This window comes from Cyanistes caeruleus, chromosome 21 (genome assembly GCF_971803275.1).
Source record: "Cyanistes caeruleus chromosome 21, bCyaCae1.hap1.1, whole genome shotgun sequence".
Classification (NCBI taxonomy): Eukaryota; Metazoa; Chordata; class Aves; order Passeriformes; family Paridae; genus Cyanistes; species Cyanistes caeruleus.
The window spans coordinates 3,711,720-3,737,814 of NC_141721.1; the positions used below are offsets into that span (position 1 = coordinate 3,711,720).

At 48.2% G+C, this 26,095-nt stretch overlaps 3 protein-coding genes across 9 annotated transcripts in view; 2 read left to right on the forward strand and 1 right to left on the reverse strand.

The window, feature by feature from the left end:
• On the forward strand, positions 1-19,739 carry ORAI2 (ORAI calcium release-activated calcium modulator 2). Of its 4 annotated transcripts, none has more exons than XM_086859593.1 (6): positions 115-239; positions 2,620-2,665; positions 5,421-5,661; positions 11,005-11,541; positions 16,532-16,646; positions 17,310-19,739. In XM_086859593.1, the coding sequence occupies exons 3-6, from the start codon at positions 5,434-5,436 to the stop codon at positions 17,447-17,449; spliced, it is 1,020 nt and encodes a 339-aa protein (XP_086715719.1). In that variant the 5' UTR covers positions 115-239; positions 2,620-2,665; positions 5,421-5,433; the 3' UTR covers positions 17,450-19,739. The 4 variants fall into 4 exon arrangements, with proteins under 4 accessions (XP_023794914.1, XP_086715719.1, XP_023794913.1 ...); XM_086859592.1 differs by lacking the exon at positions 115-239 and adding an exon at positions 676-874; XM_023939146.2 differs by lacking the exons at positions 16,532-16,646; positions 17,310-19,739 and having other exon boundaries at positions 1-239; positions 11,005-15,888.
• ALKBH4 (alkB homolog 4, lysine demethylase) lies at positions 13,414-20,874 on the reverse strand. 2 transcript variants are annotated; one of them, XM_086859594.1, is made up of 4 exons: positions 20,773-20,874; positions 19,933-20,130; positions 19,080-19,493; positions 13,414-15,737 (listed from the first exon to the last, which is right to left on the reverse strand). In XM_086859594.1, exons 1-4 carry the CDS (start codon positions 20,872-20,874, stop codon positions 15,642-15,644), a joined length of 810 nt encoding a protein of 269 aa, XP_086715720.1. In that variant the 3' UTR covers positions 13,414-15,641. The 2 variants fall into 2 exon arrangements, with proteins under 2 accessions (XP_086715720.1, XP_086715722.1); XM_086859596.1 differs by lacking the exon at positions 13,414-15,737 and having other exon boundaries at positions 18,725-19,493.
• The window catches only part of LRWD1 (leucine rich repeats and WD repeat domain containing 1), a 15,770-nt gene continuing 10,401 nt past the window's right edge, over positions 20,727-26,095 (forward strand). The window contains exons 1-3 of one of the 3 annotated variants that reach the window (XM_086859586.1): positions 20,727-20,974; positions 22,734-22,888; positions 24,832-25,066. In XM_086859586.1, coding sequence (XP_086715712.1) covers positions 22,809-22,888; positions 24,832-25,066 — 315 coding nt within the window. In that variant the 5' untranslated portion in view covers positions 20,727-20,974; positions 22,734-22,808. Of the gene's footprint in view, positions 20,975-21,064; positions 22,629-22,733; positions 22,889-24,831; positions 25,067-26,095 lie in introns of those variants that run through there. The other 2 variants (XM_023939148.2, XM_023939149.2) reach the window with 2 other exon arrangements.

A 26,095-nucleotide genomic window follows, 5' to 3' on the forward strand; every position in this document is an offset into this window, starting at 1 on the left:
GATAAAGCTGACCTATTGTGCTGCCTTTCAGCATTTTCTTTATCTCATTTCCAGGGAAGGAACTCCCTCTCTTTCCCATAAGGCTGTCCCTATCCTTTTGATGGGTTTATACAGGATTTCCTGCTGAGTCAATAGCGGAGGAGTGCAGGGAGATAGCAGTCGGGATTCGCAGGGAGCCTGTGCTCAGCCAGAGGAGGTTCAGCCCGGCGGAGGCAGAGCAGCGCTGCCTTTTGACTTATGTAAGTGGCGACTTTTTGCTGTATATTTAATAATTGTAATAAAAGCACATTTGCATCCCATTGCACCAATACCTTCTCTGTGACAAATTTAGAGATAACGCAAGGTCCAGACCCACTAATATCTTTACCAGTGGGTGGGTTTTAGCCCGACTGCGACTTTAGGGAGCCGCAGACATTTTTTATCCCCTACAGATGCATGCTCACAGCGGGACCCCCGATCGCTGCGGGAACGGCTCCGTGCCGGGGGGATACCCTTTCCCTGTAACCGCTGAGCCCATCGCCGTTTCGTGGGAACCCCGGACCCCCCAAACGGCTCCCCCGCGGGAGCAGGGGGCAAGCGTGGCCCCGGTTCCCCGGGAGGGGCGGGGGGCGCCGGCTGCTGCAGGGCGGGGGTCGCGTCCCCAGGCCCCGCCCCCGCCGCCGAGGGGGCGTGGCCAGTCCGGCCGCGGGCCAATGAGCGAGCGGTCACGTGCGGGGGCGTGGCGGTGCTGCCCCCCCGTTTCCTGCGGGTCACGTGGCCGGTGCCCGGCGTTGCCGTGGCAGCGGCGGAGGCGGCTCCGGCTCCCGATCCCGCTCCTGCTCCGCTCCCGGTCCCTCTCCCGGGGCTCCCGGCACGGCTCCCGGACAGCAGCGCGGTGAGACACGGCCCGCCCCGGGGCCGCATCCCGCCCGCAGGGGGCTCATCCCCAACGGGGCCCGCGCTCTGGGGCTGCGGGCGGCATCCCCTCAGGCGTGTTTGGGGGGTGGCGGGCTGGTCCTGCAGGCGGGGGAGCACCTCCTGCCCGCGGGGCTCCGGGAGGAGGGGGTTTCGTCCTGCCCGAGGTGCTGCGAGAGTTGGTTTTATCTTGCCTGAATAGAGATTCCCCTGCCTGGGGCGGTGTGGCGGGATCGCGCCTCGTCCCGTCCGGCCAGGGGGAATCCCGTGCCGGGATGGTGGTGATGGGATGCGCGCCTCATCCTGCCAAGCTGGGACAGTCCCCTGCACCTGCAGGGAGGGGGTGAATGGGAAGAGAAGGGGGTCCCGTCCTGTCCGGCCGTGCTTTGGAGGTGCCGTGGCATGCAGAAGGCAGGCCAGCAGCTCCCGTGGGATATATCCGGACAGGGACGCTCTCACTGGGGTGCTGTCGGGGGAACACCTCCAGCATACGGTGCAGGGAAGGTACACCTGGCCCAGGGTGCTTTTGGAAGACGGGATCGAGGGGTTGGGTCCCATCCTGCCTGAGGAGTTGTGGAGGATCCTTGCGATGCTGGATTAGGATGCAGTGGTAGGAGATTGCATCCTGCCTAGGAAAGATCCTTTGTCCAGGTTGCCTTCGGAGGGAAGGGTCCTCGCTGGGAGTGGGTCTCATCCTGTCTGGGGCTGCTGTTGGAGGGGAGATTCTCGCTGTGTGGGATCGCCTCCTGCCCAGGGTGTGCTGAGGGTGGCTGGGAAGGAAGCTCCCTGTGAGGAGGATCCCAGCTGTGCTGGTGGGACCAGGGGGTCACATCATGCCTGGGAAGTGATCCCCTACTGTCACAAGGGTGGGTGGTCACAGCTATGGGGTGTTTACACTCCGACACCCCAGGAGTGCTGCTTGGAGGAGTCCCAAGAAAGGAACATAGGAAGGGGGTTCCCAAGGCAAAGACGGCTTGAGCTCATCGGGGTGTGGAGTAACAGGGCTTGAGGTTTGGCTTAGCAATGCCTGCAAGGGCTTGACCAGTGTTAGACAGGGAAGGAAGGGACTGGCACAAACCCACAGATCAGTCTGGGGGTGTGGGGCAGAAACCTGGGACTGAGGAGGGGCCTGGCATCCCAAAACCAGGCAGAGGAGCTGCCAGTGCTGCAGAGACAGCGCTCTGTGGGCGACTGAGCATGGCAGTGGTGGGAGGGGGATCTGCTCAGCTCGGCCCTGGTGGTGTCGGCTTCATTCCCAGCTGTGGAGAAATCCCCACATGTGCACTGAGATGTGAGGAGGCAAAGACTTTCCCTTTTCCAAAGGCCAGTGCTTGGCAGGTTAGGAAAATCCACATAAGGGAGCAATCACAGAGAGCTTTCTGTCCTCCCAGTGCGAGATGAAGTGGGGCCAGATGCGTCGGTGGTGCAGTGGAAGTGAGTGAAGACACAGCTGGGATGGACTTAGCCAGGGCTGCCTGAGAAAAAGCCCTCCTGGAGAATTCCTCACTCCCCATCCAGAACTCAACAGCCCTTTGCAGTCAAAAAAGTGTAGAATAGTTATTTCTATAAGAACAAGTGTCCTAAACCTTTAATTTTGCAAGGCAGGAAGGTGAAATCTCCAGAAAAAGCTTCCCCTGATGCAGATGACAGGCTGAAAAGTATTTCCAGAATAAAACTGCTCCAGCTCCAGCTCATGTAAACTGCTTCTTTGGTCTTGTGTTTCAGCCCTTGGAGCCCTCCACCCAGTCCCTCCATGTCCATAGCCAGCAAGGTGAGTTTGACTTCCTGGCACTGCTTGTTTGGGTTACATTTGTGTTTATGGATTTCATTCTGAAGCTGTTTACTTATTTGAGAACATCTCTTAAGCTGCTCCAGAGCAAAAATTCAGCCTTATGGTATTTTTAGCTTATTTTTCTAAGGGAAGAAGCAGATGTGATTTGGTTCTCTTGCCCTCTCTCTGTAACCTCTGAATTCATTTGTCTTTTTAATGGAATTTGTCCCAGGGGTCAAAGTTTCCTACATAGAAAGTTCCTAAGTATTTTATGAAAACAAATGACAGAGACCACTGTCCCAGCTGGGGACAAAGGGAGTGAATTCATTCCATGCTATACATTGCAGGATCCACACAGGATGTTGTCACAAGAAACAGCTTCATAATTTTGCTGCTCACAGATTGTTTCTTCCTCCAATCCTCCCAGGAGGCTTTTTTATTCTGTAAAATAGGTGATTCTTGCCTTTTCTGGAAACACGGATCAAGCAGGAAGATTTGTTCCTGTTATTGTTTCTCTTCTTGTTTTTATTATAGCATGAATGTTCTAGTATGCCTTTCTTTTCTGTTTGTTTGTTTGGGGGGGTTGGTTTTGTTACTTTTAAATATTTTGAAAATTCCTGAGCAGTCAGGAGCCTTCTTGGAGTGTTCCAGGGGCTGTAATAACAGCCTTGTGAAAACCTGCCCAGGAATCATCCTGTGCTGCCATCCTTGTTATGTCTGAGGGGACTGGAACCTGAAAGCCCCGCCGTGTTCAGGAGGAACAATCTTGGACCTGCAGTGCTTTATTTGCTATTCTTTGTTATTGTGCCTGAGACAGCTTCCTTCCCTTTTAGTAACAGCATTCAGAGTTGTGGGCAGTTGATGTTCTTTTGATCTTTGCCACTTCTCCAAGTCTCCCAGCAGTCATGGCTTTATTAGCTGTCCACATGTGGCCCCTGTACGTGGGGAGCTGGGGGGATGCAGGCAGGGCTGAAAGGTGCTTGTGACCTTGAGGGGTGGTGCTGGGACTAATTAGTGCCACACCAGGTGTGATTCTGGGCAACATCTCCTCCTCCTGGGAGCTGGGGAATGTTTTATAGCCAGAAGGTGCAGATCTGGTGTCTCTGTGTGCTTCCACCACAGTGCTCAGTGGAGTTGTGAGTGAGGGTATTGAACAAGGAATCGTGGTTTCCATTCTTTGGAAGGCTGAGTAAGTTTCAGATGTCTGTCAGAGTTGAGAAATTTTTGCACAAAACATTCCATGGATGTTGTTCTATGTCTGGGGATCACCAGTGCCATTTGGCAGCAGCCTGGGGACATGGTGCTGTAAGGCTTCCACCACTTGAAATACTCTTGATGCTTCAATCTGAAGATGATGGAATTTCCTGGAAGCAGCTTGCTTTCCCCTTGAAATTGCGTTTTCCTTTCCCTGTGCTCAGAGCCACCGGTGGAAGTAAGGGAACAAGATTCTTGGTCAGATGTGGCTGATAAATGGAGTGTGAGCAGCTCAGGAAATTTAACTTCCCACTGCAAAAGCTTGGGAAGTTCATTTGTTAACTCCATGCAGCATTCAACTCTGTCATTACTGGGGGGAGTTTGGGGGAGAGCTGTGCTCATTTAAACAGATCTTTGATGAGCAGTGGTTTAACTGAGAGAAAAACTGGTGTGCTGGTTTGAAAGTAAACCAGGGAGAGAGATTAACCCCCACACAAATCCATTGAGACAGACTTCAGGCTGGAGTTACAATTAATAGAAATATTACAATAGATGCAATGATATAGAAAAAGTGGCTTAAACCCTGGATAACAGAGTACAAGCTGGCCCTTGTTGGTCAGGGTGGTGGCTGCAGTCTGATTAAGCAGTGGTTGCAGTGCTGTTGAAGTTGGTTGTAGTTTTTGGAAAGCGATGGTCCTGTGGATGGTCTGGTGCTCCTGTGGAAGTTCGTGTCCTCCCCTGCATGTCCAGTGGTGGTGGTGCTCATGTCCTCCCCCAGAGTGGGGAATTTCACAATGGAATTATGTGATCCTATGAGTCACTGGATATTTTGGGTCCTGTTGAGCCATTATGGCCCATTGGCAGGGATGACACGCGTGGGCTGGGTGTAGTTATCACAGCTGAGTGAACCGATTTGTGAAGACAAAGAAACACCACCCTGCCATGCAGGGTTTGCCTCCTTCCTTTATCTAACACCCAGCTTGCAGCCTGGGGGATTGCATCTCCTGCAAGGGGCCATTAGCAGTTCACCACGAATAATGTAGGTGGGAGTAGAATACACGGTTTGGTTACACCCCACATTGTAACCCAGGTGGATTAGTTTCCAAAGAAGGGGCAAAAAAGGTTTGTATTTTTTTGGTTTGGTACTCTTAAAGAGATGCATTTGGAGCCAGCCCATGATGCACTGGGAAATGAACTTTCAACTCAAAGATAAGATGGGGGGCCAAGTGTATTTATGTAAAACAATTTTTTATGAGCGAGAAGGAATTAAAGGGCAAAGTTGAGGTGCCTGCTCTGAAATGAAAATCCAGATGCTGTGCAGCCTTCCTGAATTCCTGCTGGAATAGTTCCCGGGTGTACTTCTGTAATCTTTCCTGGTTGTTGTGGTAATTTTTGGCAATTATGGATGGTCTTTTCTCAGTTCTGTCTTCCAAGTATGATGTTATTTGGTCTATCATTTTCCACTGACTAAGGGCAACTTTGTTCAACTGCAGCTTTTCCAGTAGTTGATGCTCATCCTGTCCACCACCCGCTCTTGAACACGACTGTTTTGTTCCCTCAGCATTTCTCTCACCATGAGTTCTGAATTAAACGTTCCGGTGGATCCTTCCACTCCTGCTTGCTGCTCTGAGCCTGGCACAAAGGGCATGGATTATCGGGACTGGGTCCGGCGCAGCTACCTGGAATTGGTCACCTCCAACCACCACTCTGTTCAAGCCCTCTCCTGGAGGAAGTTGTACCTGAGCCGAGCCAAACTGAAAGCCTCCAGCAGAACCTCTGCTCTGCTCTCTGGATTTGCAATGGTAATATGTGTTTTATGGCTTTTTGAACTGTTAAGGTTTTTGGGTTGCCTCAAATCAACTATTAATCAGTGTTTTTGTCATGGGAAGAAGCAGGGAGTTGCTTCCTGAAGAGACAGGAGGCATCTGCCTGGGGACTTCTGTTTGGCTGCTGCTGCGAAGTTTGAGGCTGGCTCTCTCACTGCAGCAGGGATACATGAGCTGTCTGACAGCCAACCCACACACTCCCAAGTCAGACCTTTAAAAATACTAATCCCCTACCTGCAAGTGATCCTAAGTGCTCCAGCAGCATTGCTAAACAACCCAGGACCTCCTTTGGCCCCGAGGCTGTCTGGTGCTGGCTGACCTCAAGGCTGCTCTTAGGTGTGGAGCACTTTCAGGCCCCTGTGGTTGCTGTGGTCCTGAACGTTATTTTAATTTCTCTGTGTGTTTTCTCAGGTCACAGTGTCTAAAATAAGGTGGAGGTTGGGTCACAGTCTGCCAAAGCGAAGTTTGCGTAGCGTGATCAGGGAGATCGTGTTCTGCCACTGAGGTGTGAGAAGAGGTCCTGAGCCTCAGACTTGGTGTCAGAGGGCTCTGCAGCCTGCAGGGAGCCAAACCTGATATATTTTTGTCAGTGCTGCCTATTGGAAGTGATCCCTGGTGCTTGCTTTCCTCTGTGCAGCACTTGGGTGTTATTTGGAAGTGATTTGCATAGGTCAGAACCATGTCACGAGTGAGCAAATAAACAGGGCTGAGACAGTCAGTGGTCCAGGGCTCAGGCCTGTCTGAGCTGTGTGTTAAAACACCACCATGCTGTGTCAGTGGGAGCACCTTTATCTCCCCTCATCTTTTGCTTACTGGGAATGAGAATTGAAACCAAGTTTGGGGGAGTATTCCTGTACAGGAAGTGGGCAGGTCAGGTTGTTTGTTCCCGAGGTCTGTCAGCAGAGGGGCAGAGAGCAGTGCCTGGATGGCGTGGGACATGATGTGAAGATGTTTCATTCTGCAGCTCAGAAACTGGAAGGGAAAGACAGATCTCAGGAACTTTCCAGATCGCCTTTCTTGTTTTATTTTAGCTTCTTCCGCTGCTTTTTCCTCCCCCAGCCCCCTAGATCATGAATCATCCATAACATTACAACAGCCTGGGATGATGGAGTTGGTCACCCAAAGTGAAGCTGGGAAGCTGCAGGCGGGGGTTTCAGTGGGAGCAGGCTGGAGTGCAGACAGGGTGCTCAGTTGCTTTGTCATTGCTCTCCACTCACTGGCTGTGTGCAAAAGATGCTCTTAAAAGCTTTTCACAAAGTCTGTGCTGGTTTGTAACCAAGCTTGTGTGGTTCTGCAGGGGCAGAAGGTCTCTCCTCTTTCTGAGAAAGCTGGACACTGTCCTGTAGTCTTCTCTCATGCAGGAGTTTTCTTACTCTAAAAAGCCTTTCACATGCATGCCTTATGTGCCTCAGGTTACTGGAGTTCTGTTGTGTCTGTTGTCTTTAGCATGATTATTAAATTAACATTTTGGACTGATCTACCAGCATCACACACGGTGTCCCTGCTGGTGGGGTGTGCTGTCACTGGCACCACTGGAACTTGGGTTTGCAGCCCACCCACACTGCAGGGCTGAACCACATCTCTGAAAACAAAGCACACTTTCTCAGCTCTCACAGCAGAAAGTTGCTGAAAGTCCTTGGCAAACACTCAAAATTAACCACTGGTTTTACATTCTCTTTGAACTGTTTAAAGTGCAGTTGAATATACACAGGTACAAGTAGTGTTAATTATGCTCGCTAGCCTAACGTAAGAAATAAACCTGAAATCAGTAACTAAGAAATAAAATCTCTTGCAATAAGGAATTCTCTTTATTAGCAAGCTTTTTTCCCCAGCTGATTGGAAAGCTGAGGTGTTTGTTCCTCCTGGGTTATTTCTCCACTGGTACACAGGAATTTAGCACACGGATGTTTACTCTCTAATAAGAGCACCTCTTTGGCTATTGATGAAAGAAGAGAAGTTATTTAGAGATAAATAGGTGTAGACGTGGCACTTAGGGATATGGTTTAGTGGTGGACTTGGCAGTGCTGGTGTAGTGGTTGGATTCTGTGATCTCAAAGGTGTTTTCCAGTCTGAAGGATTCTGTGACTCTCTTAAACAATTTCCCCAAAGCCTTGAGTGCATTTAACTACGTAAACAAATGTCATCCAGGACTTGGCTGTTGCTTTAGTTACCTCCCTGTCGGTGTGTTTGATGCAAGCTAGCTCCATATTGGCTGAAATTATTGCGAGCTGATGGATATTTAATCAACAGGCCATGGCTGTGATCCAGCTCCTTCTGGACAGGCTGCAGAATAATGCAAACCTTCCTCGTTACCATCTCTGGTATTTCTGGCAGAGCACTGGGCCAGGTCTGTTTGGAGGTGGGCTGTAGGGCAGCTGCATCTGCCCTGAGGAAGCTGCAGATAAAGGAAATTCAGAGGAAGCTTAGGAAACCTCCTTAATAATTTTCCTGATGGAAATAAGAGCTATTACTGCTAATCCATCTTCTCAATACTTAGCCAATTGATACAGGATATGTGTTTGATTAAAAAAAAAAACAAAACAAAACAAAAACCCTGACAGATCTACTGGAGTGATTGTTTTTACAGTCTGCCAAACCATCTGTGTGAATGTGTCATGGTTTATGTTAAGCCATTTGTCATCCTTTTGCTTGATATTATCTGTCCTGGTCTAAATTTCTCAAGATGAATAACATCTTTGTTGTGGACAGTCTGAGCTATACTGGTCTAAATCCCACCATCATTGCATGTAATTTAATTGCAGTTTAATTCTAAAATGTTGTGAGATCTTGATCCTGTAATTCTGGAGTTCAGATGGGTTATTCTCAAGCTTAAAATTAAGCCTGTGCTGAAATATCCCATGGCTTGGCAGATAGCTCAGCCTTCCAAAGTTGCTTCTGGGAAGAGGTTAAAATAAAGGGGGTTATTACATAGAAGAGTATAATTGTATCAAACATGACATATTAATAGTTTTACAGGCTAGGCAGCATATTTAATGATTTTTAAATGGGTTATGTCAGCTTGTCCTCTTTCTCTTATCCCGGTCAGGGAATGACATGACAGCCTGTGCTGGGTAAAGCAATAAGAGCTCACTCACCTTTTCAGTACGTGTTTGGGTTAAATGAAGTGTTTTTCTGCCTTGCTGCCCTATCTGGATTGTTGGTGTTTTTCACTGAAATACCTCTTACTGAGCCATCAGTCAGTGTTAAAAATTCATCACATTGCACAGCTGAAGCTTGCCCTGGGGAATAGGTTAGTCTGGGAGGAAACATCCAATTAGCTGAAAAGTGCTGCTCATGTGAAGGATAACAAGCAGAAATTGATATGTTGACATCAGCCAGGCTTTCAGCTTTAATATAAAGCTATAAATTGGACATGCAGGTACAATTCCCACTCAGCTGTGTCTCTGGGTATTACAGCACCCCATAATGAACAATGTACCTGCAGGTTTTCCTGGCTGATGGGGCGTGACTGGCAGCCACAGTGCTGTACAAATTCATTGTACAGTGAAGCAGAGAATAAATCTGATCTCCTCCCTCTCAAATCAATATAAGGGGAACTGCAAAGGAAACGTACACAAGGAAACGTGGAATCTGTTCTAATTAAATTGACCTTGCAATTGATAGTGAAGCCAGTCCTGTGTTAGGGTTTTCTCTGCTGTACAACAAGAACTACTGTAAATTGCAACCAGGAGCTGATAAAAACAAACAAAGGTAAAACCCTGACTTGTTCATGATCAGAACAGAAGGCTGGGAATGCCCGAGAGCTGTCACAGTATTTCTGGTGTCTCTAATGTCTTAAATAGTTGATGTAGCTATAAAATCCAGACTGGTGGAGATTGACCATTTTCCACACGTGTTGTATCTTGTTTGCTGGTAAATGTGTTCAGACTTGACTGTGATCTGATGGGTTTCAGAGCAAATGTAAGGCAGCAGTCATGCCAGCTGGTTTCCATTCCTTTTAATCCTTTCAAGGCTTCCAACAGGGACAACATGAACATACCCCTAATCTTCCAGTGCCTAAATAATATTATGAACAAAGTAATGCCAGAGCAAGTGGTGCAGGTGATTATACATAGCCTGAAATGGCTGCTCAGGGGAGTCTCATGTGAAGTCTGGATAACATAATCATGAGTCAGTTCTGCAAAAATCCTTCTGTGTCCCAGAATCGAGTGCAGATTTGAAACTTTGCCTTCTCATGATGTTCTTTTAGAGGGGCTTCTTTCCAGCAAGCTGTGCTGTGCTGGAGCAGCAGGTCAGCTGGGATCACCAGAGGTTTTCCTTGCTGCCAAGAGAGTTAACTTCTCTGCAAATCTTGAAGTGCAGCTACAAGATCCAAGCCAGCTGCTAGAGAGGAATGTTTGGTAGTCTTGTCCACTGCTTTTGTATCTTTTCTTAGCAGAAGGTTTGTGCAGCCCTTTCAGGGATGCCACCACACAGAAGTACTGGTTTGCTTCACAGGTAGCTTAATTAATTGTAAAAATTCTTATGCTAAACCAGTTAACAGGACTCCAGTTCTGATCTCAAGAGCCTTCTGCTCTCTTGCACATATAAAGCTCCTTAAGCTTTATTTGATTAAAGTAAAAATAGCTTTAGAGACCTGCTGTGTGATAGCTCTTGTTTTGGGAAGCAGACTCCTGAGCTGCTGAGCACACCCATAAGCCAGTAGCTCTCCACTTCTGCTGGGTGTATCACTAAGTTATTACCTCTCAAGGGAGAAATTTGAGGATATAAATAACTTAAAAGTTATTTATCTGGGCATATTTGTAATAAAAACAAACGTAAACTGTTCTGAGAATAGAAGGCAGTTATTTTAACTATGGGCTAACTTAAATTGTAAAGTAGCTTGTGTGCTTCCCATGGTGGGTAGTGAAACCTGGCTGGCCACTGGCCAGAGGAGCTGCTTGGTTTTGCTTTTCTTTACACGCCTGAAGTTGAAACTTCCTGCGCTGCAGCCGCAAGGAAGGAGTGGCAGTAGAGGGTGTGATGGTGGGTTATAGCAGGCTGGTAGCTGCCTCCCACCCCTGTGTGGCATCTAATTAACTCCTTCTGCTGTGTGCTGGGTTTGGGGCAGTTCCTGTGGCTTGTGGTGACAAGGAGAGATGTGTTTTTTGAGAAAACCACAGTCTCAGAAAGGCCACTGCACTTGGTGCGTGCTCCTCATGGGTGACAGAAGTGATCCATCTGGGCTGCCATTCCAAAAAGCTCTGGAGTGTGTACTTGACCTTAGGTATTCTTCCTGAATCAAGATGCTTTCCTGGCTGAAAGCCTTGAAAAGAGGAAAGCCAGCAGCTGTTGACAATCTCTTTGTTCCTTCCCCAGGTCGCCATGGTGGAGGTACAGCTGGAGGTGCAGTACAAGTACCCCCAGATGCTGCTGATCGCCTTCAGCGCCTGCACGACGGTGCTGGTGGCCGTTCACCTCTTTGCCCTCCTCATCAGCACCTGCATCCTGCCCAACGTGGAGGCCGTGAGCAACATCCACAACCTGAACTCCATCAGCGAGTCCCCGCACGAGCGCATGCACCCCTACATCGAGCTGGCCTGGGGCTTCTCCACCGTCCTGGGAATCCTCCTTTTCCTTGCTGAAGTCGTGCTCCTGTGCTGGATAAAATTCCTGCCGGTGGGCTCCATCCTGAAAAACGAGACCACCAACGTGGAGAAGCCCAGCAGCCACGCAGGGTGGCAGTCAGCACTGGTGTCCACCATCATCATGGTCCCCGTGGGTCTGATTTTTGTCGTCTTCACCATCCACTTCTACCGCTCTTTGGTGCGGCACAAAACGGAGAGGCACAACCGGGAGATCGAGGAGCTCCACAAACTGAAAGTGCAGCTGGATGGGCATGACAGAGGCATGCAGGTGGTGTGACAGAGCCTGCTCACAGCTCAGCCAGGGCTGAGAGCAAAATACCTGGTCTGCTGCTTGGTGAGATGCACCAGGGATGGATTTTCTTGAGGCTTAAATCTGTAAATGCTACTTGCCTGCCATTTCTATCTGTGGGTTCTTGTGCTGTTCCACGTGCTGGGGGCTCTGCCCTGGTTCTGGTCCCACACACTTGGTACTTAAGTTGACACTGCCATGGTGTTCAAGGTCAAAACTTTATCTACCTTAACATTGGTAGCCAAAAATCTGTATTTTTTACAAATGCAATATTCCGTTGCCAAGAGTGAAACTGCGTCGGCTGTCCCGAGAGCCAGAGCGTGTGAGTGTGTGTGTGTGTGTGTGTGTGTGTGTGTGTAGGACCTGTCTTACATGTCAGAACTCCCTGGCTGTCAGTGCAGCCACAATTAGCTGGCAGCTCATTCCTAGAGCAGAGCTGATTAATGTGGGTACCTGCAGCTGACTCAAGGACATCCAGGAAAGCACAACAGAAACTGAGAATGTGGATCACCCTTGTCCCAAAGCAAGTATTCCATAAATACATAACCAGAAGGAAAATAGCCTTAGCTTTTATGTTCTTTTCTTGCTGTTCTTTACTAGGTTTTAAAGCTTGGGATGTAGAATTCTGAACTGCAGGAGGCTTGGGAAGTTCTCTCATACTTTCTTTGGCAGCATCTGTCATCTTAGGTTGAGTAAGTGCCAAGATCATGTGTTTTTTCCCAATAAGAGGCAAAAGTGCCCAGGGAAGGCTTACAGGTGTTTTAGTTTTAACAAGGACATTCTTAAAACAGAACAGTGACAGGGAATTTAATGAGACAAGACTTTGAAGGACTAACAAAGCAAGTTTCAAGGAGGTAAAGGAATGACAGCAAGTATTGTAGAAATCTGCCACTGTGTCTTCTTCATTTGTGCATTGCTCTGATGCCTTTTGCCTGGTTTGCTGGAGAGAACAAGCCCAGTCCTGTGTTATTTCATCATTTGGGGTTTTGTTTTGTTTGGTTTTTTTTCTTTTTTCAATTGGCTGTAGCATTTTTCTGTCAGAAATGAATGCTTCCCTCTCCCTCCACCAAAGCAGATGACTCCTCTGGTGGAACCTGGAGCTGTCCTGGCGCGCCTGATGGAGCTGGATCTGTCAGGAATGTTGTGTGCCATTAAAGAGCTATCCCTTTCCTTTGAGCTCATTTCTTTTTTCAGCAGCTGAGACAATGACATTTGCATGTCTGTGTTGCTTAGCAAGGGAAGCTTGTAAATTCCATAGCATCATCGTGGGTGAAAGCTTCTGTAAAAAACACCCCGATTTTAGGATTTTTGGTAACTTTGTGGAGTGAAAAGAGTGTTTTGCAATCATCAGCTCTTTTAAGGGAAAGTCAGGCTTTCTGACACAGAGGGCTGCAAGAAGCATAAGCACATTTTCTTGGCCCTGATCCTGTGCTGGTTTCCTCCTCCTCTGCACTCCAAAACTGCAGTTTCAGAATCTCCGAGACCTTATAGGTTTCTGAAGTCATTAAGGATGTTTATAACATTCTATTTAACCCTGGGCCCTTATTCCACTGGGATTTGAGGGCTCTGATGGCAGTGTATTACATGTCAGCTTCCCAGAAGGGAGAGTACATGCAAACCCCAGGGCAGCAGGGTGAGACTATCCCAATATTCCCCTCTGGCGAGGGCCTTGGGAAACCAACTCTCATCTCTCTTGTTTACATGCGAATGTGAGCATTGCTGAACAAGTTGCTTAGCACTGTGTCTATGGCTTTCATCTGCTGTTCTTGCTGCAGTTGGCATGTACCATATTGGCTGATGTGCAGCAAAGAAAATAGTCTTTGTGTGCTAAATGACTAATCTGTACTCATGTGCATATGCAAAAAAAAAAAAGGAGTGTCCTCCAGGAAGTGGGGTGGTCGTGAAATTCATATCAACTCCCCAGGACTCTGCCCTCTCTCCCTCCTCTTTTTACCATAATAAAAATTAAAAGGTTTATACAACAGAATCAGAGTTGAGTTTTCTGCCAAGTGCTACACGTGTTGGCTCCTCTACCAACAGAATTTCTGTTGAGAGGCCAGAGCCAGACCAGATGGGATGAGTCTCTTATCTGTACTTTGTACTCTTCTTTAACATCAGTAATAGTAGAACCTTTTGTGCTGAGGGCCTCAGAAGGCTGTCAAAGAAAGTATTGCACCATTTTTGCAATATCTTTTTGAAAAGCATCCCCCTGTGCATTCAGTGCTGCAAAAGCAATGCAGTTTGTCTAGAAACAGACAGATCTTTCATTTAATTTTTTGCAAACGTAATAAACTTCAGCAAATTGAGAAAAGCAGCAGAAACTGCTTTGATTTTGTAGATGAACTCTTTCAGGCTTGGGTGGGATTGCATTCAAGATCAGCCTCAAGACAGCACATCTGTGACTGGAGTGGGACCACCTTACTCCAGGAGCGAGTCTGAGATGCAGTTTGGGATGGTGTCCCAAGGGCAAATGCTCCTAAAACAGAATTATAATGTGCTTTCCTGTCTTTGCTTGCAGCTGTTTCTTGTGTCTTTCTGGGCACTGAGTTCTCCCTGCCATAGGAAGCTCATGGGGGTATTTTTGCTCTTCTCAAGGTTACCCATTCAGCCATTGTTTTTCTTGCTCCTGCCTCTGTTTTTGCAATTTATTTACATTTTCATCACTGTTGGGTCCAGACTTGTGTTGTAGAAATGTTACCTGTGGTACCAGCCATGGGAGTTCATCCATAAAGGAAGGAGTAGGGATGTTGTAGTTGTCCAGCTGGGTATTTCTGTGCTACAACACCAGAAAATCCTCCTTGCTCCTGCTGCTGCTCCTGTGGCTGTCAGCAGGATTGCCATCAGTCAAGCCAGCCTTTCCACACTGTCCCTGCTGTCCCAGCAGGGCTGGCAGCTCTCTGTGTCACGTCTGGGTCTGTCTGTCCGTGCCTGGCCACGTCTGTCCTGTGCTGTCACCTCTCTTTCGTTCCTGGGGTGTCTGTCATTCTTGGAGTGTCCCAGGTTTTGTGTGGCTGCAATCCTACAATTCCTGCATGGAGATGCTTCTCCCGAGGGTTCCACTCTCAGCTGGGGACGTGTTGAGGATCTCCCCTGGTGTGTGTTGGCTTTCTGCACCAGCTTTGGGTTCTGGCTCGCTGCAGTCTGGGGTGGCTGCTGCCCTAATTCTCAGCCCCATTGGGCTGTGGCTCTCTGGACCAGCTTTCTTTGAGCTATTTCTCTAATTCTTGCACTGGAGCTTAGCACAGGGACAGCCATGATCTTGCTTCAGAGTCTTCCTCCAGACTTTTTTTTTTTGGCCAGTTTTTGCCCAGCAGGAAAATGCCTCTGCTGGCTCCAGCAGAGCCTGCAGTCCTCTGCAGGGACCCTGCCTGCCCATTCTAAAGCAGGGAAGGAACTCTAAAGGACAGGGGAACTACAATTCTTTGTATCATTCCTGTGCACTGGCCTTGGTTAGGAGGCAATTCCTCTTTCCCTTTAGCAGAGCAAAGAAAGGGGCACGACCTCGAGCTGGAGGGATCAGGATCGGGTTCTCTCTTTGCTGTATTCAGTGGCAGCTCTCACTCTGATCTCCCTATTTTTAACATCGCCCCGGGCCAGGGCTGGCTCCCTGTTTCAGTGGAGAGATGTCTCAGAGACATCTCTCTGTTAGGGATGGAGTAATGCTGGATTTGAGCATGTGAGCGCTCACATACCTGGGGGTGTTTCTGGAGAGCACCTGGGTGGGTACAGCTGCAGAGCAAACATCCTTCCACATCCTTCCACATCCTTTCCCTGGCTCTGGGATGTGGGGATGGGCAATCCCAGGTTGCCTCGAGGTTACCTGTGCTGGGCTGGGGGGTGGAGGTGCTCCTCCTGCCTTTCACCATGTGCTTTCTTTTCTTTTCCTGCCTTCAAGCAAACAAAAGACCTTGGAGTTTCCTTGCTGCTGTAGATTCCTTATCTTTTAAATCTCATTGCATCAACTTCTGAGACAGCTTCCTCAACACCCCCTCAAGCTGCAATCAAACTCAGCTGGGCCAGAAGACATTTTCTGATTAACTCACAGGTCCTCTATAGCCATTTCAAAGCAGTTTCAGTAATTAAAATTGACTGGCTGGATTTGGAAAGTATTTCCCTGAATCTGTGTGTCCAGCTAGGAGCTTGCTTTCTGCCCAGAGGTGTGACAGCCATGAGTGCTAAGAGAAAAAAAAACAAACTGTATTTTAGCTTTGCCTATTTTTGTCTTACCTCTGCATGAACAATATTTAATGTAGAACAACGAATGTATCTCAATTATTGTCCAGCTGTGTGAGAGAAACTGGATAAACTTGCTCACTTTTATGCTTCTTGGTGATTTCAGACTGATTTTTTTGAGAGGCAGCTCAAGTCCTCCAGCATCCTCTATGGGTTAACTTGGGTTCTGCCTTTTTGAAAAAAAAACTTGGTCAGATATTATCATTCTCCATTTGCAATGCACAAGGAGATAACAATTAGATGCACTTCCTTTTAATGAGGATCTGGGTCTTGTGTTTTACAAGAAGGTTAAGGAGACAAAGAACTATAACAGGAAGACCATTAAAGTTTGTCTACTGTTAGTAATACCAGCTTAGTGGACAAAATTACTTCTAAGAGCTCATTAAGATTAAAACATCTTAATACTTTTCTCAGATTTCTCTGGTACTTGACAGTAAGTTGTTTATGTTTTGTGACACTGTAAACCAGGATTTTCTGGCATTTTTTCTGATTTTCTGGCTTTTTAGGAGAGAATGTACATAAAGTTTTAAGGAGTAATACTGAACAGATGGGTGTGCAATTGCATTTTGATCTAAGGATGATTCCCAAGAGGCTGTTTAACAGGTGAAAAATGTTGAAAGACTGGCACAGCAATGCCTGTGTAGCGACTAGATTAAGTTCTGGACTCAACAACACCAAGAAAATGCCCTCACTTTTTGGCTCAGTATTTAATTATTTGCATTTTTTCACATTTAAGATACCAGCTAGGAAGAGCTGGAATCTTCTGGCAAGAACAGCAGCTTCCTGTATAGTTCAATCAAGGCAGAAAAATTCAGCCAGCAAATGCAGAGCACAAGATGAACTAACACTGTGTAAGTTATTGTGGCAATCTGATTCATCAGAATCCATCATCTGCTTTCACTGTCGAGAGAATGGAGCAGCAGGGACACACACAGAAAGTGTTTTAGCAGCCTGAGAGCATAATATAGATGTAAAAGGGAGCGTTGGAAATTGGGGCCAAGCATTAATGGCAACACTTTGCTGCAGTGTGGTGAGCAGAGAGCAGATGAATGGAGGGGCTAGGAACTGAAGGGCGAGGAGGATCCAGGTGCAGTGTTTGCTCTCTCTCTCTGTGCTGGGGTTCCTCCCTGTGTGTCTGTGCCAGGCTGGCAGGCTCTTCCTCCTGCTTGGACAAAGCCCCTCTGCTCCAGGAGCAGCTCCAGGTGCTGGAATATCCTGGGATATTCCCCTCCAACACCGGGCTGTGGAAAAAGCGAGGAACTGCTGTTCTCAGCACTCCCTGCTTTAGGGAGTGAGCTGGACAGTCACAGAATGGGTTGGGTTGGAAGGAACTTCAATGATCATCCAGTTCCTACCCCCTGCAGGGCAGGGACACCTTCCACTAGACCAGGTTGCTCCAACCTGGCCTTGGACACTCACAGGGATCCAGGGACGGCCACAGCTTCCCTGGGCCTCCCCACTCTCAGAGGGAAGAATTTCTTCCAAATACCTAATCTAGATCCACCCTCTTCCAGTTGCAGCCTATGAGGAATTTCCTGGGACAGAGCTCGCTGTGAGCAGGTGTGGCCTGCCTGGTGTGTGTGTGTTTGCAGTGAAGAAGTTTCATCAGAGGGGATGTCCTGTGACTGCTGGAACTGCTGCTGGAGCTCCTTGAGGACACTCACCAGCCCACATGGATGGAAGTTTGGAGTTTGGGACTGCCCATGGGAGCCCTGCTAGTAGGAATTAGCACTAAACTGAACCTGGCTCGTTGCAGCCCACAAAGGGCTCTGGTTGAATCTGTTGACTTAAACTGATGAAAAACATCCCAGTTGACCCATCTGATTTCTGGTAACTGTCATGGGTGACAAGCTCCTTCCTCTGCAGAAAAGCAGAGGGCAGTGCCTGTGGCAGGAGTGCTTTACTGTGCAGCAAATCCTGAGCAGTGCCAAGGAAGCACTTCTGGGGCAGAACACAGCAGTGCAGGGATGCTGAAATCTGTCCCCTTTCCTTACCAAGCAAAGCCAGGCAGCACTGCCTGCTGGTGGCAAGGTGCTGTTTTCCTGCTGCAGGTGAAGGGCTGTCATGGCACCACCGTGTTTATTAAAGGATCACGCTTCTTCCACAGCACAACTTCATTTTCAAGAGCACAGAAGTTTGTTCAGAGCAGACAGATGGCCTCAGATCAGCTTCTGCTGCAAATGACTACTTGAATCTTAGGTACGAGGCATGATTCAAACCTGACTGCTGGAGGTGCCAGGAAAATAAATGATAGCTGCCAGGGTTGCAGTCTGTTGCCCAGCTAATTCCCAAAATCAGACTCTTGCTACTGAGAGCTGACAGCAGGGTTCAGAGATGACAAATGATCAGAAAATAACACAGACTGTGCAGGCCTTTGGTCTGATCTCTGTCCAAGCCCGAAGAGTCAGCACTGGCCCTCTGCAAAAGCTGCTCTTTTGTCCCAGAAGATACAGGTCACACATGGAATTTATGATTAATCCTCATTGTTAGAGCATGAATCTTCAGCAAATGATAATTACTTTAATTAGTTCTCAGTGTTTTGTACTGTCTGTGGAGAGATACCTGCTTACTTTCCTCCCCTGAGACGTGGTCTCTACAGGACCTATCTGAGGTGGGTGAGGGGATAGTTGTACCCCCAGGGCTGTGTGCAACATTCAAAGCACTCTGACAGTATCAATTAGGACCAGGAAAGCTTTCAGGTAGGCCTTTTTCACAAAGGCCCTGTGGCAGGGCTTGGGCTGAAACAATGTGGCTGTTTGATACTCTATGTAATGTCTCTAACTTTCTTGGGTTCATTTAACTGTTTAGGAACTGGTTGTTTGCTTTTTTTTTTGTTAAAACACAGGTAATGGATGCAACCTCTCATTTTTGACTTTGGCCTAAAAGCTCCCATTGCCCAGGAAGTTTTGAAGCTCACCCCTTTTACTCATTTGTTAAATTTTCATTTTATTGAGCTTATCTCTGCACACACCTGGTTCCTTACTCCCCACTCAGAAATAAACCGAGTTGTACAAATGCCATACCTCATTTTACACCTCTCCCAACAAAATGCAACCCCTTGGTCACACGGGTCTCCCTTGAAAGGAAAGAGCAATTTGTAGCAGTTCTTTGCCTAGTCCTTCATGCCTCCCCCCGGCGCTGAACTCAGCAGAGAGCTCCCTGAAGGTGATGCAGACACGGCGGTGCTCGATGTGCCTGCGGTGGATGCCGTGTTTCCACTTGTACCGAGCATCCCCGTGCAGCACCACCAGCGACCTCTGGGGCAAGAGGATGGCCACACTCACCTCCTTCCCTGGAACCAGCCTTGGGGACAAAAAGCTCTCGGTTCCCTCTTCTCCTGAACTTCTGCACGCTGATGTCTGCGTGAAAGGTGCAGGAGGACTTAATTCCTCCATACTGGAAATGGGAAATAATTGGATGGTGTCCTCTGAATCACAGGACATGGAGAGCACAGTTTTTGAGAGCAGGTTCAGGCTGACCAGACGCTCCCCCCAGAGCCACCAGTCATCAAAGTGGGGGTCGATGGCAGAGCCTCTCTCTGGTCTGTAGTCCAGGTTACACTGTTCCACAGGTAAGAAACCACTGAGCACAGCACAGGCTTTCATCTGTGCCACAATCTTCCTGCTGAAACTTGGCAAGCCAGTAAAGCTGCCAGCTTTCAGCCTTTGTTTCTTGAAGTTCACTTTGGGTCCGTAGTTCTGTTGGAAAAGAAGAGGGAGGAAAAAGCTAGTGTAAAGGAAAAATCTAGGACAAGTCTTTTTGGAGAGGCTGTTCCTGCAGAGTTCTGTTCTCATCTCTTCCAGTGACCTGGTTGCCAGGTTGCAAAAGGACTCAGTGAATCTACATTAATCTCTCTGGATTTATAAAGTAAAACCAAATCTGAACATCCACTTCTTTCCCTTGGAGAGAGTGTGAACTTTAATGCTTGAACACACACCATCAAATACTGTTTGTTGTAACTATCATGTATTTTTTGCAAGAAGTTGATTTCAATTACAGGTAATTCTTGCCATTGATTTCAGAAAAAGCTTTCAAAGGAAAACACTTAATGAAACATCTCAGTAGTTTGGGTTTTAACTGAAAACAGCTTTCTTTTTCCAGAAGGATCTAAGATCAGATGTGCTTCTAAAGTCCAACCTGTTTCTTTCGGCCAGACTGTGATGGTTTCCAGTCATCTCGATCCATCAGTTCCACTATCTCACACTCTTCATCTTCACTAATGAACTCCTCCACCAGGAACACCCCTGGAAAGGGAAATGCCCAGCCAGCAAATTCCGAGTGCTCATTTCCTTTAGCTAGGCCTGTTGCTGGACAGTAAGTGAAATTATCTTCTCCCTGTGGAAAGGACAACGGAAAAGAAAAAAAAGCAATAACACATTTCCATTATTTACCCCTGCAACTTTGGTATTGCAGCATGAAAACTTGTACAATATTCTTGCAGACAAGAAAAATGTTACAGTTGCTTTTGGGGAACAACTATTCCCTGCTCTTTTTTTTTTTCAGCTGCAGCATCACTGTGTTGCTTGTTTGAATCTGCCTTTCTTTCCTAGTGATGTCTTTATCCTGGAAAAAGGATAGAACAGGAAAGAACCGATGATCCTCAGGGCCACAGCTATAAGGAGATTAGTGGTGGGTATTGCTGTAGAGATATGATTTGTCATAGCAATAAATGTTGAATGAGGGAAGTTGATGAAAATCGCGCAGGCCACAAGGGTAAGCCGTAACAAATGGATGTGAATGTAACACGTGAGGCTCAGGTGAGCTCCGACTGCTTCTGTTACTGAGGTGAACAATTCACAATTCCCGGGGGAGGGGGGGGCTCTGCCTCGTCCCCGTCGTGTGACCCCGGGGTCCCGGCCCCGCTCCGGGCACGGGGGTCCCGCAGCCGCCCCGCCCCGAGGGGCCACGGCCGGCGCCCCCCGCCGCCCCCCGGCTCCTCCCGCCGCCCCGCCCCGCCGCCCGCCCCCTCCCCGGTACCTGCGGGGGCGGAGCGGCCGGCGCGGGCCCCTCGCAGAGAAGGCAGGAACGGATCCCCTTGCAGCCGCAGCCCGGCCCTCCGCCGCCGCCTGCCGCCTGCATCTCGCCGGCTGCGCCGAGGGCACAGCCCCCCCCCCTCCCGCTCCTCCTCCCGCCCTTCCTTCCTCCCCGGCTCCTCTTCCTCCTCCCCGGTCGCTTCCAGGTGAGGGCAGCGGGGCTGGGCGCAGGCCGCGGGGCCGGGCAGCGGGGGTGGATGGGGGGTGCGGGCGGACTCGCGCTCCCAGCAGCCCCCGCGGCGCGCCCGAGCCCCGCACCGCTGTTCGGCGCCGTGAGGGACGCCGGGAGTTGTAGGCGCGGCGCACGCCCCGTGAGGGCGCCTCAGGCCGCGGCCGTCGCCGGACCCCGCGGTGCTCGGTGTCCGGAGGCGGCGGTAACGGGCGAGGCCTCGGGCCAGGGCCGCACCTGCCCCGCCCGGCCCGGTCCGGCCCTGCCCACGGGCGGAGCCACGGCCTGCGCCCGCAGCCGGTGATACCCCGGGGCCCAGAGGCCGCCTCAGCGTGCGCAGACAGCCCGGCATCCGTGGCCGTTTCACCCCCGGGGCATCGCGCGCATCGCGTCCCGGGGCAGCTTCAAGCAAACACGTTCAGGTCAGGGGGATGCCCGGCTCTGGGGCTTCATCCCGGGAGCTGCGGTGGGGCAGGAGGGGTCAGCAGCTCCCGGGATAACCGAACGTTTCCTCTGCGGCATCACCCGCGATGCTGTGGGGATGGGACTTGCCATGTCTGGCCTGCCCTGCAGCTCCTGCCGTGTCACAGCTGTGTCTGGGGTGTCAGTGTGCCAGGGAGAGGGCGATGGGAGCATCCACAGTCACTGGTGTCACATTTTTATTAGAGACACAGGGTCTGAGGGAGGTTTGGTTGGATCAGCCTGACCCTGTGGTTTGGCTCACAGCGAGGGCTCTGTCGGATCAAATCCCAAATAGCTGCTGTTTAAAGTGGTTTTCAGTTCAGCTCTTTGTGCTCCTGTACAGTATTTCAGTGTATACAATATTGCAGTGCCCCGTTGCTCATCAAACAATGTTGCAGGTGCTGTAGGTGTGTGGTGCTGCTGAAACCAAGCCCAAGGACTGCTCAGTGCCCCGTGTGCTCCTCATGATGTGCTGGAGTGGCATTTAGGCAGCGTTGATCTAACACAGAAAGACAGGAGCGAGCCTGGCCTTGGAGCTCTGTTCTCTTTTATTTCCCTCTCTTGGAATCTGTGTCAGGAAGAGTGGGAAGACCTCAACCAGTCATTTCATGGAGCTCTTTTGGCCCTGTCAGCATTGTTATTCCAAATATCAGCATATCCCTCTGTGTATGTGTGTGTACTGAAACATCAGTTAATTTCCAACAAGACAGAGAACACTGTTGATTTTTTCTTTTCCTTGATGAGGAAATTATGTCCTTGGTTGGTGTGTGTTTAAATTTCTGCTGATTAATTCCGTTTTTAAAAATTTTGGGGAATTTAGAAATCATCAGCTAAGAGTCTGTTTAGCTGGTCAGGCCAGTGAGCAGTGTCACTTTCTTGGGAGAAAAACCTTCACAGCAGGTGTATTGACTCTTACTGCTGCTTTTTGTTTGAAAGACTGTTGGAATTCCTGGAGCAGAGCCCAGGAGAGGCACAAACAGTGCCTGTGATGCTGTCCTGGTCCTGAATGCCATCGCTCAGGGACAGCTTTCACCTGCAGCAAGTCTGTCAATCCAACAGCCATGGGATGTATCCCTGTTGTTTTGGAGATGGATTGGATCAGCGTGCTGGGAGTCTGTGCCCAATCTAATAATAGTCTCTGCCATGTTCATTTCAACCAAGTAAAAAAGGTGACTTCCAACACAGCAGCAAAATCAGTAGATTACCTCATAAAATGTTTTCTCTCCCTTGGAGCTGTTGAAAGCATTTCCTCTTGTTCCCTTTTGTTTTATCAGGAAGGTAACCAGAAGACATCCTGCTACCAGAAGACATCCTGATCAGTGATTCCAGCAGAGAGGTGGAGATTAAAAATGTCAAAGATTACTACAGAACTTCTTTTGGAAAGAGCAGTTCCAAGATCTACGAGGCTCCGAAAGATTGAGACGCTGAAGTAAGTGCAAACAGCCCCATGGAAAATTCCAGATGAATTCAACCTGCCAGTCTTTTTGTCTGTGTATCTTTCTTCCCCGACATTTTTTACTTTGAAAAGCAAGTTTCAAAGCACAGAACTGAGAGGGCATTCCCAGTGCAGGATCAGAGAGCAGTGGTGGCACTGTATTCACTAGAGAGGTTATTGGCAGATGTCACTTTTTTTTTTTCCATTTCTGTTGTATATTTGCTGTCATTCTTTCTGTGAAACTGCTCAAGGCTGGATCCTGATTTCTTAACCCCAAGGTATCATCCCTACCCCTAAAGCCCTTGGATACTGGCTAGCAATTGCTTAATATGAATAAGAGAATCTTTCAGCATGGATTTCAGAGGGTTTTTAAAGTATTTTTGGCATTTTTTCCCTTCCATTTTCTTCTCCCTCCATCATATTTCATCTCTTCTAAATCCAGTTATTCTACTACCTCAAACATTGCAGAGGTAGAGAATAAACTCTGAATCACTTAAAAACCACTAAAATCAGTTTTGTCACTCTGGTCCTTAAAAGAGGTCACTGCAAATATGTGTCTTTCCAAATGTTTAACACAGTGGAATTTCACTGTTCCAGAGCTGGCCAATCCAAGTGGCTCAGCTGGCCATTTTCTGGCTGGCACCTTTGTTGTTATTGTTGCTGATGTCAGGGGGTTTGGGTTTCACATGTACTTTTTAAAGTTATTTCTTTCAGTTTGCTTTGTGCTAAAGTAATTATTTTTAGGGAGAAACTCACATGTTTCTCTGAGGAGTATCACTGTTAACAGAGTGGTGGGGAAATGTTTGAAGGTGTGGATTTTTGGAGCATGGCATTCTCCATGCGGCTTCGTACTGGTTGTATTTCAGAAAGTCTGTTTGGAAAACACCACTGAGCTTTTCTCCAAAAGGACACCACAGCTCTGCAGCCAGCTGGATTGTCCTCAACCTTTCTTATCAGCTCTGACTGGCTGGTTACACTTCTGAGATGGCAAGTGAAGGAGAAAGGATCTTGCTTTCTGGATTTACTTGTCTCATTTAGTCACACTTCATTAATATCTAGAAGCCTTTATTTTAAACTAGTCATTAGAGACAGATTCTGTTTGTTAAAGGAACTCAAGCTTATACCCTCAAGAGATGTTGGCTGCCAGGGCTGGAAGCTCCCCTTGGAGCTCACCTAAATGATCTAACCAAATATAAATGACCCTGCTTATAATATGCAGTTTTCACTTTCTTAAAGAGAAGGGATATTTCTTTTCCCCTCATTAATAGTGTACCACTTCCTCTTTCAGTACAGAGTTCTTCTGTTTTGGTGGCAGTCTTGGGATTTTGTTAGGTGAATTTCTGCATTTACCACTGGAAGCTTTTGCAGCAAAACTCACTGTAAAATAAGTGGAAAAATCACTTTTTTTCGTCGAGTTAGTTCTTTGAAAACAACCAAATTATTTGGGGACAGACTCTGCACTTGGCCTGAAGTGTGAAATAATTAATGTAGTGTTTTCTATGGACAGGGTAGACCAAGGGTATGGTGTCTTGAATTGACACAGCTTGCCTTGTTGAATCAACATTGCACAGTAATAAAATACCAAACCTTTTAGAGGTGCGGTAATTTTTTCTATAAAATAAGAACTTTTCTGGTGATTTAGTGCTCCCAGCCAGCTCAGTTACCCCTAGGAGATTATCTGAATTGCAGGTTAATTGTACTTTGGCAGACCTGAGTCTCTGATGATGGCTGTTAGCTCAGACACATCAGCTATCCCACAGTGTGCTCACAACCCAGAATGCTGCCACCAGAAAAAGCAGGCTGGGTCAATTGTACCCAGGGAGTTGTACTGGACTGAGGTGCCAACAGGTGGGACTGTCTGTGCTATGAAATTAGCATTTGTTCTTCCAGTGAGCTGCAGGTAGTTCATGGGTTTTGTGGGTTTTTTTTGTTTTCAGCCTGTCCAAGCTGCAATTGAAGACCGGAGATTTAGACCCACGCTTGTTTTCCCGCCTGAGGCACCTGCAGAAACTTGATCTCTCTGATAATTTACTGGACAAATTTCCCAACAGCCTAACTCTCCCTGATCTGCGAGTCCTGAACTGCAACAATAACAAGCTGGAAGATGTAACTGCCCTGAAACAGTTCCCTCTGCTTGAGGAGCTGACCTATGAGAACAATGTGTACTTGACAGTGAGTTACCCCCCTCCTAACATTAAACAGAGAGGCAAACAAACAGCAGTTGTGCAAAGTTCTTATATATTGTTCTTGAGCAGCAGGTGCTAGGGCATTTGAGAAAGCAGCCAGCCTTTGTGTGGCATTTAACCCCTTTGTGCCACTATTTCTCAATCTGCAGAAATTACTTGCCTGAAACCACTCAGGTATTAAAATCTGTGTCGTGAAATCCTGATTCTCTCTGCCAAAGTCCTGTCTTAGGTGACTTCTCAGGCACAGTACCTTATGCTCATGCTAGTGTAAAATACAGTAATGACTGTGTAGAGTTGTTCTTACAGAAACACAGAATCACAGAAAGGTTTGGGTTGGAAGGGACTTTAATGCTCATCTTGTTCCACCCCCTGCCATGGGCAGGACACCTTCCATTAGACCATGTTGCTTTCAGCTCTATCCAACCTGGTCTAAAACAGTCCCAGGTATGGGACAGCCACAGCTTCTCTAGGCAACTTGTGCCAGTGCATCAGCACTCTCACAGTAAAGAGTTTCTTCCTAATATCAAATGCTAGTTTTATTTCCTAATATCTCTGTTAGTTTTAGTGCCCTCTGTGCTCTAGAAAAGCAGACTGGGTCTTCAGATGAGGGTTTAAACTTGGTGGTTAGTCTGGTTCAGATCTTGACTTCTCCCAGGAGGATCTGCTGACTGTACAAGTCAAACATCCCAAACTGATTTTACTTGTGCTGTGAACTGGCATCAGCCACTCTCCATCCCCACATGCTTATTTGCTGTTGCACACTGGCAGTATGTGTGTGCATGTATGGCAAGCTATCTGACTTAAAATGCATCTGACCCCAGGAATTCGTGCTGGAATTCCATCACTGGAGGCAGGACAGGCCTTCCCCTGTGTTAGAGTTCAGGGATATGAGCAGAGCTCCCAGCCTTGCACTCAGGCCCTGCAGATGATCAGTTACACAGCCCTCACCCAGTGCTGGATGTTAGCACTGCCTGAGGGTTGGGCAGCTCTGTCTGCAGTTTAATATCCCAGCTCA

Coding starts and splice junctions, on each gene's coding strand:
- ORAI2 (XM_086859593.1), top strand. CDS start 5,434: ATGAGTTCTGAATTAAACGTTCCGGTGGATCCTTCCACTCCTGCTTGC. Junction 5,662..11,004: donor TGCTCTCTGGATTTGCAATG/GTAATATGTGTT, acceptor TTCCTTCCCCAG/GTCGCCATGGTGGAGGTACA. Junction 11,542..16,531: donor GGCATGACAGAGGCATGCAG/GTGGTGTGACAG, acceptor TTCACATTTAAG/ATACCAGCTAGGAAGAGCTG.
- ALKBH4 (XM_086859596.1), bottom strand. CDS start 20,874: ATGCAGGCGGCAGGCGGCGGCGGAGGGCCGGGCTGCGGCTGCAAGGGG. Junction 20,131..20,772: donor CGGCCGCTCCGCCCCCGCAG/GTACCGGGGAGG, acceptor TCCTTTCCACAG/GGAGAAGATAATTTCACTTA. Junction 19,494..19,932: donor AGTCTGGCCGAAAGAAACAG/GTTGGACTTTAG, acceptor CTTTTCCAACAG/AACTACGGACCCAAAGTGAA.